The 18,684-nt window shown below is 33.4% G+C and overlaps 1 protein-coding gene across 7 annotated transcripts in view; it reads left to right on the forward strand.

Moving 5' to 3' along the window:
• The window catches only part of LOC128993397 (ribosomal protein S6 kinase 2 beta), a 219,793-nt gene that overhangs the window by 181,850 nt on the left and 19,259 nt on the right, over window positions 1–18,684 (forward strand). For 6 of the 7 annotated variants that reach the window (XM_054417276.1, XM_054417278.1, XM_054417277.1 and 3 more), the window contains 2 exons: window positions 16,305–16,505; window positions 17,747–17,828. In XM_054417276.1, the coding sequence (XP_054273251.1) occupies window positions 16,305–16,505; window positions 17,747–17,828 (283 nt within the window). Of the gene's footprint in view, window positions 1–1,367; window positions 1,517–16,304; window positions 16,506–17,746; window positions 17,829–18,684 lie in introns of those variants that run through there. The other variant, XM_054417281.1, reaches the window with a different exon arrangement.

Consider the following 18,684-nt stretch of genomic DNA (forward strand, 5'->3'; position numbering starts at 1 on the left):
TGTCGGGTGACTGTAGGAAAAAGTATTTTACAAGTACTGGCCGTGTAGTTTTTGGCGTAATTGTCTTTTTCATAGAGTAAAAGTTACAACAATAGTTGTAACTAAAACTGTGACATATATCCTGCTGAGCAAATGTGTATAAAGTTGTAGTATTTTCATTTTGAGGTGGTAGAGTATGTAGTAATATTTTAGTTCTTAGCGATTACCGCTTATAATATTAACCTTCCACTGTGAAGACCTGCTTGGTTGGAATTTTCTTGAAACAAACCAAAAACCACTAAAATCATCGATTTTTTTTTTCAAATAGTAAGTAATTAATTAAACTACCATAAATAAAAAGATTAGAACACAGAGTTTCTGTGATTGAAGTCTTTTTACGTACAAATGTGGTATTTCTTATTTTTAAAGTGTAATTATTGTGTAAGGTATTAATGAACTTAGATATACGTTAAAATAATTTAGGTGTTAAGCCATAGGCTGCAAGTTAACATTCCGATGACAAATGGTAAATCTACAAGCTAGTAGGGTTGATGTGCGGTAAACATATAGCACTGGAGTAGTAGTTCCACCTAATAAATAAGTAATACCATTGAGTATATACGTGTGTATATACGGGACGATGTCGAAGTTGGACAACGTTAAACGTGGACTACGTTAAAAGCAGACACCGCCTCAATCAGACAACGATAAAAGCAGACAACGACGAACATGGACACATTCAAATGTGTCCAAGCTTAACGTTGCACGCAAACGACGAACCTGGACACGTTTATAAATAAACCTACGATAAGTTAGATTCAACTGTTTTTATGAGGTATGAATGAATTTGGATACCTAGATTTGGACCGCTCCCTTGATAAAAAAAAAACTGAAAATTCCAATTGCTTAAAAAACAAATGCAAAAAATACAAAAAGTTTAGTGGACATATTTATTGATTCAATGATGTTGGGCCTGGTGACTCTAGAAAATATTTGTTTTGTCCTTGTATAGAACAAAAATAACCTCCACGTCAAAATATTTTCATGTTTCCCAAATTACCCCTTGTTTAAACAGTTGATAAGTAAGTCAAATAACAATCCACTTATCTCTCATACAAATCATTATTTAAAAATTCCCCTAAATATGTCCCAAAACATTTCTTTCGTAAAAGGTTCCGTCAAAAACACTCGTCCAGGTTAAGCTTATCGCCCGATGTTCCCTTATCTACAAATTCCACTAGTCCCTGTGTCCAGTGGGCGGTTCCGACGGTCCACAGTCCAGGGAGTTCCCCGATGACGTCATCATTGTCTGCGGTGGTGGTGGTAGCAGTGAGTGAGTGAGTAGTGAGTAGTGTGTTCGTGTTCGTGTTCAGTGTTCAGTCAGTTGTAGTCAGTGCAGTGTCGGTGTGTTGACTGTAGCAGTGTCCGTACATGTTATACCATGTGGGTTACCGGGTTTTGGGCCACGTTGAGTGATAAGCTGTTGAAAATCCTGGTCCGTTTTCGTGTCAGGAGTAAAAGGAATGCTAACAAAAAGGTAATGTTGATAAGTTTGATATTTTTAAGGATTTTCACAGTAGATTATTGAGTATAAAAGAACATTGAGGTGTGTTTAACTTGTAAATTTGTGTTTGATTTTACTTGTCGACATCGTGTTGAGCGAAATTTGTGCAAAATCTATAAAGATATTACAGTTTTGCTATTGCAAGTCGAAGCATGTTTGCTACAAGTCGTAATATTAGTTTAAGTGTGTGTTGTAAAAATATACGTTTCGTTAGCCCCTTGCTAATGGTTCATACAATTATTATACATACAACTACTGTATTTGTATATGTTACGTTTGAACTTAAATCTCATTTTTTTGGAATGGTATACATTATTTTACCATTGCAACGAACTCCTTTTAACAATACTTGTATTTTAGGTATAATAGAATACTAAAAGAGAGATAATTTATTTCTTATTCTATTTGTAAATAGTTCAGTGGTATAAAAGTAAATCTAGTAGCCTACTAAGACTTGGTAGGTGTATAATACGGTTAAATTAATTCATTCTATTAAAATTGTTCTGCTTATTGATAATCTTATCTAGAATAAACTTCTGTTTCTAGAGATTTACATGGCGTAAGATCAGATATTCTTCATCATTATAACTTTAATCAAAAACGTTTCAAAATAATTATGTACACTATTTTATCAGCTGTAGATAAGCAGAAATCATTTTTGTTCGTCATCGTGCTGTAATACCATGTCTTATACTCCTTGAGTAACGGTATAGGTACTTAACGTAGTTTGAAAGTGGACTTCGAATCTCTTTATTTTTAGAACAGTGAAATGTTTGAAACTTTCCTTGGAATAGCTTTGTTTTATTTTCAGTCGTTTGAACGTGTCATTCAAAGACGCTTGTTCTCACTTGCTGAGATTCAACATCTTCCCTTTTAAATATTGAAAGTATACTAAGCTTGATTTGTTTCGTGTTAACGGATAGTATTTGGTACTGGATAATATTCGCTCTTTGACCATGAACAGTTGGGGACACAGCTGTAAATGTGGCTAATTAACAAACCGTCATTAATGGCGCTGGCACTTAACTATAGTGTGCAAAACTGTAATTTATAGTTACGTAAGATAAAATGTGTATCATTCGTAAATAAAAATTCTGTTGTAAAGCCCTTGTAGTACTAAAGATATTCATCTATCCTAAATCTCGCTTACACACCTGTTTTGATGCATTTCAAGTCAAATTACGTTTGAGTGTGATTTCGGCGAAACTTTCGTACTTTAAAGATACAACTAACAGTGTGCGCCGCGGTGCCTTTACTCCGCGTTTATATTACCTGAGTGAATAAAAAAATAATTAAAAAGATCATTTTATTTTGTCAAAACAGTGTTAAAGTCGGTTAAAAAACGATAAATACATTTTAAAATCTGAATTCGACCTAAATATAACAGACATAAGTATACCATAGCGATGTCTTCAACTGGTCGACAAAATGACAAATCTTTCACAGAGTTTGTCTTAGCCTAAACATGCTGTAGTATACAGAACTTTCCTGCTGAAGAAATTATGCGCTACACCTATCTCAGTACACAGCATACGAGACATTACGATGTAATATTTTTTTATTAAGAGTTGAGTAGTTGATCGTCAACCTCCCAAGGTTTATTTGCAAGTTTGAGGCCAATTCATCATACGTCTCAAGATAGCCTTGACCTGTTATCTGATGTCTATAAACAAACAATCAAGCAACACTGCCTTTGTGACATCCGGGGCATGTTCAAGATTGTTGTTGGAATTTTAATTGAATTGACCAACTTACTCTCTCAACATAACCTAGAAAATGTTTCAATATACTAAATACTAAATATTTGTGTTTTGTATGCAGCATAAAGTTTAAAAACTCAAAACTTCCCCTTGTAGTGTAAGTCCTCTTAATTGTTGATATGTGGGGGCGGAAGTTTGAAATGCGTGGGGGAGATTAGGTAGTAGTAGGCCTACTGGAGAGTGGAGATTAAACTGACTGTAGGGCGAGGGTGTTGACCGCTTATTCTACCTCTGTATCCTTAGAGATTTAGAGATAATAGTAGTTGTGAAGCGGGAGAGTGTACCTCATATTCTATGAGACAATCTCTCACCATTAGACAAGAGAATGGTACAAACACAATCAGCGTCTTAGCTCAGCCCAATAGGGAGTATTATATTGTGCAGCAATAACATTATCTAAAGGTACCCTCATCGAGTCATTTCAAAAGCTTAACTTAAGGTTTATCTCGGAGAAATCCAAAGGTGAATCGATAAAGATGGGCGTGATTTTTTTTTATTTATTTTTTTTTTTTAACTAGTGTTTAAACCACGAAATACAACTATAAGAGTACATGAGTAAAAGACAAAAATGCAGATAACATTATTTTGTAATGATGCAATCGTAATTGTTTTAAATTGTCATGTCACCTGCTTTACTGTAAGAAACATTGATCGTAATAATTAAAAAGAAATTAAAGTGGATAAAACTTTTATAGCCTATATTTTACTTGCTAGAAAACTGAATGTAGGCCTTTAATTCATGCAATTTGTTATGTTATGTTTATGATGATCTAGCTACTAATTTCCGTGTAGTAATTCATAAAAATAACGTTTCCTGTCCGAAGTTTTGAAGAGCAATTGAAGAGATCTTAGCGCTAAACTACTGGATTTTTCCCAACATATTGCATAAGCCTCTCTTCTTCTCTCCCGATTCTCCTTGTAGTGTTATCGTATAACGTTCCCCTTGAGGATTTCAAAGTCAAGATCTTGAAACCCATCAGTGGCAGATAGCTGGTATTCAGACTATTAGGTAAATAGTTCTTTTCCTCGACGGAAAGTAAGCCATTAGTGTTCTGCTTTGACATATCTCTCAGAACTAGACGTAAAGTAATATTGTTTTTCAGCGAAGGGCGTTATCTGAGGAAAGTTACGAGGAAAGCTACGAGGAAACCCGTCGCGAGATTTAGAATATGCTATAAATCCACTGTTGGCTATGAATTACCGAACAAATTATAGATATTTGTGTAAAATTCTTCTCGTAAAATTACGAATTATAGCCTACTTAGAAAAAGGAGTTAAAGTAAAGCTTGGTAAAATTCTAACTTGTTTTTGCCAAATAAACGTGTCATTCTTAATCTTGTAAAAGTATATGTTAAGCAAAAAATACACCTTTTGGAAAAGGTTGGGACAGGTATTGTAACCTTTATTAAATTACAATTCGTAACGATATCAATATTAAGTAAAGGATCTTTGTGTAGACACTTAAGACCCTATGCAAATATGTAGTTCACTACTCTTAAACCCACGTCTTGTTAGACATTGCTTATTCATAAACGTTCCATCAATGTTTCAGCTCATCTTGTTATAGAGTTAGATATCTAAAGCATTTTGGGTAGTAGTTGCGGGTTGCTGATTTTATTTGTATAAAGCCACGTTATTTTGAAGTTGTTTGGATTGTGCACGAAAATATAGTAAATGTCAATTTTGGAATCCCAGATCTTTTGTTTTGAGATGTTATATTCATTTGTATCTATTATTTGCTTTGCGTTTAGGCCAAATACACGCATGTACTGTATGTTTTTTACTTATATGCAATTTGTTACCTATGCTTTGGTGTAACGTTTTCTTTTCTTGCTTAGGCCTATATTAATGTGTAAGTTTTGTTTTTATTTTCTTTACGCTACGCATGTGAGCACTTGTACGTATGCAAATGTATTCACACAGGTTTAGCAACTCTTTACAGGGTTTGAAGTGACTATTCACTAAATTTTATAATTTGTTGATATAATTTATTAGTTTTTAATTTAGTAGGCTATATCAGACTAACGCTAAAAACTCGTCTACCCAATATTATGACAGAAATGTTCATCATTTTAAATTGTAAACTTACACCGAGTAGGTTAACAGGTTAGAGTTTCTCTAAAACAAGTTATGGTCCATTTACAATATTATCCATATCGTAAGTTGATATCACCATGGCGTCAGATTTTCAAAACAACCATCATCAAACTGTTATGTGTTCAAGGAACAGTTCCCCTCGGCTAAGGTTATCAAACAGTTGCACCCAGTCTAGAGTTTATATATCCGACTGCTATTTATAAATCTGCTGATAACTCGCACTACGCCATGCAATTCCTTTCTATTTTTAGTCATGTAAAATTTAAAATATCAGTTCTTTAAATTTGTATGAAATAATTTGTTTTTATACAACTTTTTTCAAACCTTACTTCAAAAAAATTTATTCTTTTGTGAAGTAGTAGGTATTTTTCAGGTAGTCATTGATATTTTAATTTGTGAGTACAAAGAGCAAAGAAGAAATCACTAGCAATCAAAGTAATGATACCATGAGTGTTATCCCTTTCGTCAACCAGTAACGGAAACGTAACAAATCAGCTGTGGATAGGAAATCCGCCAAGACCATGGACCATAACGGACCATCACGTCCTTTATGGGTCATAGTCTGTGAATGAAAGTTGTGTAAAGTCCATGAATAAATCTTAAAGCCAAAATGTCAGTTTACTACTAGGTTTGAGTTGTGTATTGTTTATGAACCCATACAGTTTTTTTTTATTGCATCCTAAAAATTTTACACAGAATGTTGAAAATAACTTACATTCTATTTTTTGTGAGTAATTGATTTAACAGTTTGTATTATTTATTCAACTTTTTCCTTCAGGACATACTATAATTTGGATTACAAAAGTTTGTTCATCGACAAACCACTTTCCATTATTGGATGGTCGATCTTATGAGATTTTAAAATAGAGCTATAATCCTCTGAAACTTCTTCACCTACAAATTGTATAGTAGATTGGTGATAACTTAAGACACGTAGCCTAAGATATGTCCATTAGATGTGGAACTAAGCGGTAAATTGTGTCAGCGAGATAAGGCATGGCTCAGAGTGTAATGATTCAATTGTGAGCGATCTATTGTACTAATTGTCAGGCTCTACTCGACTGATTGTAATTGAAGCTCTCAATGCGACTAGCTCAAAGTACCAGGAAATCCTACGTTCTATGTGGTGTTGAATCATGTTGATTGAAACTTTGTTATTTCAACAGTTTAGTCGAATTTGCATTAATTGCATTTAGACTATTTTTTCGAAAGAGTTTAAACGCAGTTTGAATTGCTAAAACTATCAAATTTGTTTTTTAACAATAAAAGGTTTAAATTACCTGTCGTCAAGTGATCCTAGATTGTTATTGGGTGACTACAGCTGTTTTGTGTTAAAATATCAACCTATGACGACCATTCCATAGACAAAATCAATGCTACGTTTGATCTGAAGATGTGTTAATTTGAACAAGAAACAGCTGTAGCCAAGCAAATACAATCTAGGCAGGGCCGATTTACCGAATAGGCACGGTAGGCACGTGCCTAGGCAATTGGCTTTTTTTTGGGGGGCGCCAAAAATTTGGAAAATAAAAAAATTGTGGTTGTATTTGCATGCAATCGCAGTAAACTTCTGAAGATCCCTCGCGGCCGTGTAGACATCGTAATCGTCTCCCGCGATTGCGGCAAAATTCTGACTATTTTCCGCGGTCGTGTAGAAATAATTATCGTCTTCCATGATCGCGGCAATATATGAACATATTCCGCGGTCGTGAGGAGATTGTCATCGTCTACCGTGAATGAGGCAAAATTCTTATCTTTTACCATGGCCGTGTGGACATTATCATCGCCTTGCACGATCGTGGGCAGATTCTGATCAACACTCGCGGCCGTAAAGACATCATTAAGTTGTCACCCGCGGTCATGTAGACATAGTTATCGCCTCCTGCGATTGCAGCAAAATAGTATTAATCTCCCACGCTCTTTTGGAGATCATTAGGCCTACCGTCTTCCGCAAATAAGGCAAAATTTAGATATTTTCCTGCGATCGAGTGGACGGATATTACATATTCTTGCGCGATCGCAATAAAATTCTGATCACCCCTCACGGCCGTGAAGACATCTTTATATTGTTCCCAGTGATCGTTTGAACATAGTAATCGCGTCCCGCCATTGGGACAAAATGGTAATCATCTCCCACGACCATGGAGATCATCGTCTTCCGTCAATGGAAAAATTCTGATTTTTCCCGCGGTCATGTGGACATTATCATCGTCTTGCACGATCGCGGCATAATTCTACATCCCTCTTATAGGCCTAATATTATTGTATCTCCCGCAGTCCTGTAACCATCCTAATCATCTTCAGCGGTCGTGAAAACATCCTAATCGCCTCCCGCGATTGCGGAAAAATGTTAATAATTTCCCGCAGTTGTGTGGAGATCATTATCGTCTTCGGCGATCGTGGGCAAATTCTTGCTGTTTCCCGCGGTCGCGTGGGCATTATCATGGTTTTCCGTGATCGCGGCAATATTCTGATCATCCCTCGTGGCTTTGTAAAAAGTTTCTGATTTCTGATTTCTGTAGATATCATCATGGCGGTCTGTTGTTATGCGCGATCACGTAAAAATGAAAATTCCAGGTAGAAAATACAAATTTAATGCATAATTCCCGGTTTAAAAAACTCACTCATGATTCACGGATTTCCCAGTTTTCCCGATTTGTGGACACCCTGTTATGTATATTGCAAAGGGGCGCTACTATTAGTTGTGCCTAGGGCGCTGACAGGGTCAAAAACGGGCCTGAATCTAGGATCACTTGACGGATACAGGTAATTTAAACGTTTGTTGTAAAAATCAGTGATCCAGTGGCTACACCATAAAAATGATATTGTTTTTTTAGTTAAATGTGGTTGATAAATTAAATACATACTATACTATGGACTTTAAGGGATGGAGAAAGAATGTGGTTGGAATCTTCTTCCTAGAACTTAATATTACTTAAATGCGAGAAACCTAATTGTATGCAACCACAAATTTATCTTGTGAATTCACCAACTAAATCTAAATCAATACTGAACATATTATAATCATCTACAAACCCTGATTGAAATATGGTTAGATTACTGTACATTAGAACCGAGACACTAAAACTTCAATCTATATAACGGAAATTTTCCCTGAACAGTGCTTATTTGACATTGCTTTTGTGTTTTAGAATGTTGTATTTTATTAAGTATATGCTTAAACACCAAACTGTACATTAAATGTTTATAGGAAAATGAACCAATTTATTTTGGAATCAGTGCAGAAACTAAAAATATCTTTCTTTCCTCATATTTTTAAATTTGGCCATCAAATAATGTCTGGCCTACGTGAAATATTATCTCGTGTAAATTTTGGTATGAAGAGATCTTGATCATTTTTCAATGGTGTGGTTAAATATTTGCCCATCCCTAGTGTAGATGTTTTCAAGCAAGAATTTGCATCGCACATTTTTACCCAATACAGAAGTGAAGAAGCGCAGGTTTGTACAAGGCAGGATACGCTTTGTACAAGCTGCAAGTTGGTTCCCAGATGCCCGCACGACTGTAAGGCATATTACGCATAATAATGAGCTGGACGGAAACTGCTTCTAATCCCCTCCTGTAATGTCCTGCCTTACCTGGCCGAGTGGTCTCATGTCGGCTCTTTTTCTGTCTTTGTGTTCTAACATGAAACATTTGGTAATGCAGTAGCTTTGTGATTTTGATCATTCTCTATCTGTGGTCTTAAAGTTCTTGAAGGGAGTAAAATATTTATGAGTTAAATACATGCATTCTCTATAGCCTATACATACGTGACAATCAGGTTAGGTTAGGATTATTACGATAATCATACTTTTGCTGTAATATTCGTTGAACTTATCCGAAATATGGGAAAACTAATAAAGACAGTTTTAGGATTAAACCTATTAATACAGCCTAATAAACCTATTAAACTCTCATTCAGATTTTTCAAAGAGTACTGGTTTGGAAATATAACCGAAATTATAGTTTATGGCAGTTATTTTAGTTATTTTAGCTCTCTGCGAACGATTTTTTTATGATTTATTTACAGAGTTGCATTCCATCCTCACACCCCTATTCGAGCTATTTTCTCAGTAAACGCGTTTTTTTATCCGGGTGCGCAACTCTCTTTCCTAACAAATTCTTTCGTTGCTTACAAAAATATTTAAAATTCAGCCTCGAATAACATTGCACAATTCATCTTAAAGGGAAGTGAAGCACGGCGATAACATTTTTTATGTTCATGTTTGTATTTCGTACGGCAATCTAGGGAGATTGAATATTGAACTTACATTGTATCTGCACTGCAGTGAGTTGTACCATGGTTGTATCTCGGAATACCGCTTTAACTCCGTGTGTTTTTCGCTGAATGCAGAATACGAACTGTACTGTTTTTAATTAACATATACAATTGGAATACCGTGTGGAATTTACAAATGTTTATTGTTGAGTTTTCAAATTAGTCAATTCAGGTAGGCTCAAATGTTTTATGACAATACGATTGGGCAGATGGAACCCTTTTCTGCTGTAAAAGTCTTCTGCGTGAATGATCACAGTTCTAATTTTTTGATAAATATACGTTGCAACCCTAAGATTGCAATCATGCTTTACGGCTTTGTTAAATAGGTAGTTAATTTTAATTCAACTTCATTCATCCCAGGCAAATTCAAAATATAAAAAAAACTGCAAATTCATCTTATTTGTTCGGTTTATACAAATAAAACGACGGGATGTTTATTAGAGACCACAAAACATGTTGTTAAATTATATAGGAGAGGTATATCTTTTTAATTTATTATAGGCTTTCTGACAGTAGTTTACTAAATGTTCGAGTTATTATTAGTTGATTTTATGTTGTGAATTACTAATGTTTAAAGTCATTTTGCTGGGTAAAGTCTGTTACTCTTCAGCTCATTTGGGACTGCAGCCAAACAATCAATTTCTCTTGACCAAAGATGTTGCAATGTTTCTGTTCCTTTCTCGTCTTTGATTATGTAGCCTAATTCCAATTGGCCTTATTTTCATTATTCATTCGATTTGTGAATTTTAGGAGAGGGTAATTTTTATACTTTCATATTGTAGAGTAAGTCGTGTCACATCCATTGAATTACTATTACGTAGCCCTACGTTATTATGCCTAATATAGATTTTTGGTCACAATACACCAGAAAATGTTTACCTAATGACATAGCTCCCTAATCCTAGTTTCTCGAACTGCAGTATAAATTTATCAGAATTAGTATTGGTAAATGTATTATTTACCAACACAGCCTTGGTACCCATAATTTTCAAACTACATACAAATAGGTACGTAGTACGTAATTTATTTGCTTACAATAACGTTTTTAAGTATGTGATTACGACAGAATCGCTGTTCAATGAAAAATACATTATAGGAAACCAATAATCTTTCTATTATTGTCCATTAGCATTGATTATAAGTCGTAGTTAATTAATTGAAATTCAAGCAATCAATTTGATGTTAAGTTCGGTTTTTTGTCACGGCAAGAAGTAATTTTCAATCTGTAAACAATCTTAAATTTTCCAAACAATTTTCATAGACTTCTTATCACTGAAAGTGACGGGGTATGAGTTAAATTCATTTGGCATACTCGTGTTTATTTATCCTATAATTTAAATTTTGCCTAAAAGATCCGTTTTAAATATAGTAACAGAGATATAGAAGTGAAGTTTAAGTTAGTTTCTGATTAGGTGAAGTTTCCAACAGCACTAACGTTTAACCAACACAATATGTTTGTAACATTATTGTAACTTTATTGCTGTAATAGATTGAAATCCCTATTGTTTTAGTACGCCTGAATTATTAAACAACAAGTTATTCATTATTTATAACCTTTTCGATTCCAAATTTGGATAGTTTACTCGGCTCAGTTTACCTGTACCAATTCCTCATTTAAAATCATTGAGTGATTGAGTAGATCATGAATAACTTAGATAAAGTAATTTGAAAAATCAAATTCCCTTTAGGAGGTGTTTCTCTTATTTAGGATACCATTTAATTGTATGCAAGGCTTTTCAGGAAATTGTGAACATCAAGTTGTGTACAGATGTGTAACTAAGTACTGAACGATGTATTACTTTAATTTTGACATTGGTGAGTTTGTAAGAAAAATGACAGTTTATTTACTTAAAAACATTTACATGTAACACTCATTGTTATGGACATTTTAACGACTATAAAATGCCATGTATGCTTTAACAGACAGTTTGTAAAAATTGTCTTTATGTAGACGGTAATTTTATATATTTTAGACTTTATTGACCTTTCTTATTGAATAGTCTTACTTAATCCTAATATGTTGTGGGTTTTGCTGTCTTTGTGGTTTAGGGCCAATGACCACAAATTGGTTGTGTTATGTCATAATCCTAGTCGATCTAAAAAAACATCGTATTTTTTATTTCTACTATTCACGTATATACAGTACATTAAATCAAAGTTAAAATCCTAGAATTACATATGTTCACAAATAAATCAATTTTAAATTACCCAATTGAAACACACGTGTTCAATAAGTTTAAGCATCAGTAATGAAACGGTCGCTATGGTGCATCCACATGTAGTGTATTTCTGGAGTTGTTTACAATTCCTCCTACACTTCCATGTGTCATTTGTGTCTTCAATCACGCCCGCTTGTTTGTTTTCACTGGTAATAGCCTCTATGATGTAAACAGGCTGAACCTTTCTTTACTGTGTCAATGATAATACAAACTAATATCACTATGTTTATGGTTATGGTTTTTTTTTTCTCCAATTAGTACAATTTAATTCATTTCTTAAATCCTGGGTTTCTTTTCGCTTACAAATTCATAATTTTCACTTAGCATGTTTACAAACGAAGAGTCCAAGAAAAAACGGGCTAACCCTCAAAAAATACAAAATTTAGCTATGAACTGTTTTGAATAAATCTTTTAAATCCATATAGTTTGCCAAATTGAAAATTGACAAAAACGGGCTCCTTACGAGTAAATCACCTTTGAAATAAACACATCCAGGGGAAAAACGGGACAACCCACAATGAGCGTAGGCAAGAACGGGCAACCCCTGTTCAATTTTTGAAGCAACGGGCTGACAATTAGATCCTGAAAAACCTTCTGGCTCTCCTGAAATATTTACTTTTGCGGGGTTATTCCGTTTTTCCCTTGGACTCTTCCACATTTTATACTTAATTTGCATTAGAAAATTTAGATTGTTTAACTATTTAGAATAAGAATTTACATTTGAATATTTGCTATTTAAAAGTATACTAGATGGATATGAGTAATTCAATATAACCAACAGGCGTTGATATACCTTGTCGGACATGCAATATTGGAAAAGTAGTTTTCTAACAGTTATTGGAATGGTTGGCTCGATGGTTATTGGCTTCGACCCTCCCTTGGAATACAAACATGATCAAATATCAAATTTAATTAAACTTTTTAACTTCAACTTCGTTTGAAGTAAAAGTTATATCTTTTTTGTGTTATTGGAATTGAAAAAGAAATTATAGCTAGGTCTTTTTTGTTTTTAAATGACCTTTTATGAAAACAAGAGTGCAAACATATTTTTTTTGTAAATTGCCTATATTTTATTAGAGTCCAGTTAAGGTTTTAGAAATGTATAAGTCTTATTTACAATTATAACAACATTTCTATAAAAATGGCCTCTCTTAGTTTGTATATTATGTAAACTAATAAATCTATGCAATGTTGTATAGCCTACAACTATACAACTCATTCACTCATTGACTTTGAGTAATTAATTTTGTAAATATAATTGAATTAATTTAAAAAATTACAATAAGCTAATAGAATTGCAAATTGCCATGTTCAATGTTTTTTATAAAAATTGTTGATTCGAGTTAATTGTTTGGATGTATATTGATGAAATGTTAATGTAGTTATTTACAATATAAACGTAGTATGGCACAAGTTGGTTATGGTGTGATGAGTATTGGATGAGAGTATGAAGGTATTAAGGTTCCAAGCCCTACACTCACTGGACCAATGCAATACCAGTAATACCAGGTCGACAAGCAGAGATCATATTTGATTCTGTTTTAATTAGATCACATTCGAGTTGATTGCGGAAATTATGGTTTTACCTGTTTCAACATTGTGGTTGGAAAGTTCCTCGTTGTATGCCTTATTTCTTTCATTCATGTGTGAAATGAATGGATTACAGTTTTGTAATTTTTCATTGAAGTTAAAGGCTAACGGATGGTCTATTTTGATGTCGGTTGATTTCGAAAAATCAAACATTAGTTTATTAAGAGTGCTATAAGACAGGTAATAAACATTTAACGCTTAAATTTTTTTAAGAAAATATTTGATCATGTTCAGGGGGTTTATGTGACATTGCATTATAACTATGGGACATTATAAAACTTCATGAGTATTTATAAACTGATAAAACAACCGGGCTGAAATTTTACGCGAGGAGGTAGATAATAACTTATGCCAACTTAAGCCTATTTAGATCCTTAAAGATCTAAGGCAAGGACGTCCAAAGTGTTAAGTTAGAGCTTTTGAAAGTAAATATTTTCACTTATTGCGTTTGGGAAAAAAAGGAAAACTTAATCTATTTTCACTTACTTTGTTTAACAACATTTATCTCAAAGAAGAAATAAATTGTATCCATGCAGTAGCTTATTGAATTAAACAAAACATAGTTTTAAAACAAAATGGTGGCTGTGTATCTGAATAAGACTTAAATGAACAATTGTTAGTTTCTATTTTCCATTCTTCAGATTTCCAATTTATCCATAGAGAAGGTTCAGTTGTTATTGAGTAATTGGATGTAGTTTTGTGAGATAATTATGTGAACCTCAGGGTGTACAGCACTGCAGAAAGATGTTATCAGGAAAGGCAGGCAATTTAGTGAGAATGCAGCCTTGCTCTGGAATGTTGCATTGTTGGTTGCTCTCTGCAATATTGTGTGTGTTCACTATGTTTATTTTGTAATTTGACTGAACATGTCATTCGGTTTACATTTTCAAGATACAGTACTTATTGCTTCTCAGACCATCCATAGTGTAACATTTTGTTATAACATTGTTGTGTTATTGTTAGGTGTTGATGTTTAAGTAGGTAGTTGAATAACCAATTTTAAAACCTGGTTAAAATTTTCGTATTATTAGGAGAATTGTTTACTACCCTCATATGATGATTGGAATTGTTAATAAATGATTATGTATCTTTATGAACAACAAATACACAATGCTACGTATTGTCCAGGTTAGGTATTTCAATAACTAATACATTTAATCATTTCAGAGCTTGATTAATCATTGTACAGTTTTAAAAAGTTGGACGGTATAGAATATAAGAAATACCATTGTGTATTCAGAATAGCCTTAGCCGATATTCCATGATGGACTAGACTACATTACAGATATTACTGTGATAAACATTACGATGGTAGAATATATTGCATTATATAGCCTACATGTATATGATATACAACATTTTGTTAGATGTTTACTGTGTAATAAAAAAAAAAAAAAAAAAAAAAAACAATAATATTCTGGAAAATACAATTTTTTACTTGGATCTTATGAATTCGTTTACTACCCACCATCTTGTGTATATTTACCGTGTTTAGTGAATAGTATCAATGCAAATATATGTTTTGAAAGTATTAAAAAACATTTTTTACATTTCATTAACACAAGAACACATCGGTAACATGCTGATGGATTGCAACGTCCCAAATGTATATGTAATCGCAGTCAAAATTTGCATGATACATTGGAATGGCACAACTTGTTTTATCAGCTGAGTGTATGTGTGTCGTGTGACGTATGTCACCTTACACCTGGAAGTGTGTGTTTTGTGTGGGACCCTGAACTGATACATTATCAGTGTGATAGCAGAACTGTGACGTCTGCTGGCCTAGTCACACGGACACACAGTCAGTCATCGGTAATCAGTGTTCAGTGTTCAGTGCTTAGTGATCAGTGACGAGTGAAGTTATGAAATATCAACCATGCGAGTGAAGTTATGAAATATCAACCATGGCTTGCTGCTCACCACCCTGCTGTGCCTTCAGGATACTTGACAAAATTCACCACAGATTCATATCAAACGTGTGTTCTTGTTTAGTAGGCTATTGTGTTAACTATGTTGTGTTGAGTCTTTTGTAAGATAAGTGGTTATGAATACTGTAGTATATACTGCATTGGTTTATTGGAATTTATGTTCGATTTTGCAAGTAAAGAATTTGTCTTCGGGGACCCTATTTTCTACCCAGATTTACCCTTCATGCAATAGTTAAAGAAGAAATACCTCTCACCAGAGTATACGTCAAAGCTCTATGGAAGCTAGTTAAAGCTATTGATGGAAGCATTTTTGTATGTTTTAGCGAATTTCCCTATAGGAAATAAGCTATTTTATTGATATCGCCTTCTTTTTCAACTGATATTGAGCAAATTATCTGTGTATAAATACATTCATTAGGTGAAAGGGTCTGCAAGATGCATTTGTAAAAAGGGCAGACAATTAGTTCTTATTTAAAATTAGACCGTTCATATAAATACATTGTTTTGTAAAGATAATATGCAGTTATTCTTAGAAATGTTAAAGTTTTCTATAATTTAAGACCCACCAAATGTCATTAAAATTTACAGCTATAGACTAGTTCTGTGTTCTGATTTTCACTAAATCCAGTATGTTGGTTTTAGGCTCTTATTGTTAGTGACCCCCATAGGTTCTAGTGACTCATTATAGGCTAATAATTTTAATTTGTTTTCTTATAAAAGTAGTAGGCTTTCAAATATATGTCTAGCAAAGGTAGAAAGTATTTGTCAGATTGCTGATACCGTTTGCTTACCTGAGAATTAGCCCTCATATCATCAGCTCCACTGAGGATTTTCAAATTGAATTCCAAAACATAAAATGCTGACTATCCATTCTGTTTGCAGAACCACCATGAAGAGATTGTGGCACAACAGCAGGAAGGCAAGATGAAGGAGAGGCCGGCGGCCACGACGCCGGGCGACAGTGAAGGAGACAACAGTGAGACTGAGATAGAACTGAAGGATGTGGTGAAGGAGGGTCATCCAAGAGCTGATCCTGGCCAGTTTGAGCTACTGAAAGTGCTCGGGCAAGGCTCCTTCGGCAAGGTAAACTGTTTTGCGTCAACAGACTTTGCTAGAACAATGTTATTGCATTTGTACATATTATGTTGAGGAAGTAATAGAGAGCAGACACTATAGGTCGGCCGCTTAGAAAACGACCTCCTCCAGCATTGGTTTAGCATTAGCGCGCAGGTCGTTTTCTAAGCGGCCGAACTTTAGTAGGCCATTCTACTCCAATTCAGACCTTAAAAGAGATGAAACAAGGTTATGTACCGTATTAAAAAAGTATAGCATGTATCATTTTTAATGTGTCACAATTACATAAAAAATTAATTTATTTTAATGGTTATCTTTATTGTATTTCATTATATTGTCTTTTTATTGGTGACACTTCAATCAATGCTAACTTTTTGATTGAGTTTTGTCAAAATTTGAATTTGGTCAAATACGAGTACTTTATGAAAATCTTATAAGTTTTGAACAAAAGTTTTTCATTGGGTTTTTTTCTTAGAGTCATACTGCAAAGTGTTCAAGCAGTGGATACAAAATCATTGTCTCATCTAATCTCATTGTTGATTCACTTTATTGCTCACTGATAAGACTTGGATCTATCCACTGACCATCACTTCCTTGTTGTGGGCTTGTCATTGGCATTCAGCTATTAATAGATGTCAAAATCATCAGTTATTGTCCATTGTAATCAATTATTTTCTGTAATCCAAATATCAGTTATCTGTTATCCTGTTATCAGTATCTGTCCATTATCAGTAAATGTCCCTAATCATCACTTGACCTTGACAAAGGGCCACCTACAGCATTGACCAATCATCTCAACAATTAATTAACTTCAATTCCCTTGCTCCCTTCCATTACTCTCCCATCTTCATGTGCCTAGTTGTAGTAACTGTATATGTTTCTATTTGTTTGAAATTTTTGTTTGATATAACATTTCCTAAATATTAACTAATATTTTATTTATTTATTATTTTTGTTGAAAGTTGTATGTTAAAACTAATTACACACGATAGTCTCGAAAATAAAAATTGTAAGCTATTGCCGTTATGTTCTTATTGGCCTTTTTTATCTGAAAGTGTTGATAAAATATTTGCTTAGTTTATCAAATTCTTTATTAGTTACCAATGGTAAATTGACTTATAATTTTAGGGAAAATAACTCCATTATATATTGTTACTGTTATGATAAATTTAACACTCTCTGATAATCAATGTTTAAAAGAAACTCAATATTCGTTGTGTGTGATATTTAATAAAGTATTAAATTTTCAGGTGTTCCTAGTCAGAAAGATAATAGGTCCCGATGCTGGTACACTATATGCTATGAAGGTCCTTAAAAAAGCAACATTAAAAGGTAAAAATATTTGTATAAAATATTACATATTGTAAATCATATGATACAGTTAGCAATTCAGGCTATTTTTGGAGCTGAAAGGCAGTTCAACATCACTTTGAAATTCTTCTCTTAATTTACAAAAAAGAAAAGTTATATCTAGATAACTTTCCTCCGAAGAAAAGTATAATGGCATCTACTTTTCAGTTTAGTTCACCTTAAGTCAAATATAAAGAGAAACTTTTAAATTGTGTTAGGTTATTTAGCTGCTTTGTCTCAAGTTCTTTCACTAATATAGGTGCTGACAATTTAATTTACTGTATTTTAATCTTCTCTTCTGGGTTCATTCAAGACAATATTCTCACTATTTATTTATTTTTTTATTCAATTTAGGGTTTTACATGATAAATTCTGGAAAGCACTTAACAAATGTAAAAGTTGTCGATTCTGTTTAAAGTTTTAATTAAAAGTTGCTGAATTATATGTTTGTTAACATTTATCCCTTTACTTTTTACAATTAAATATTTCTATTAGGTTTGAATTTTAACAGCAAACTAATTTTCAATCACCGATTATTGTTGATAAACAAATCATTAGAATATTTAGAAAGATATCCATGTTTTTTCCACAATAACCAAGTTTTTTTTTTTTTTTTTAATATAATAATATTCAGATTTATTTGTAGATTTCTTATTATTGCTTTTTTGAGAATTTAAATTGTTTAAAAAATATTAGATGTAGTTTAAACCCTTGCTCATTTAACTTTCTCTAATTACCTATCAGTTTGTAGACGACCCTTGTGTGTGAAGTGTTGAAAGTTAAACACTAACAATGTTGACATCATTACCGAGAAATAAGATGGATCTCTTCTCAAAGC

This window comes from Macrosteles quadrilineatus, unplaced genomic scaffold (assembly GCF_028750875.1).
Source record: "Macrosteles quadrilineatus isolate MER2022 unplaced genomic scaffold, UCM_ALF_1.0 Scaffold_4__1_contigs__length_99947679, whole genome shotgun sequence".
Taxonomy (NCBI): Eukaryota; Metazoa; Arthropoda; class Insecta; order Hemiptera; family Cicadellidae; genus Macrosteles; species Macrosteles quadrilineatus.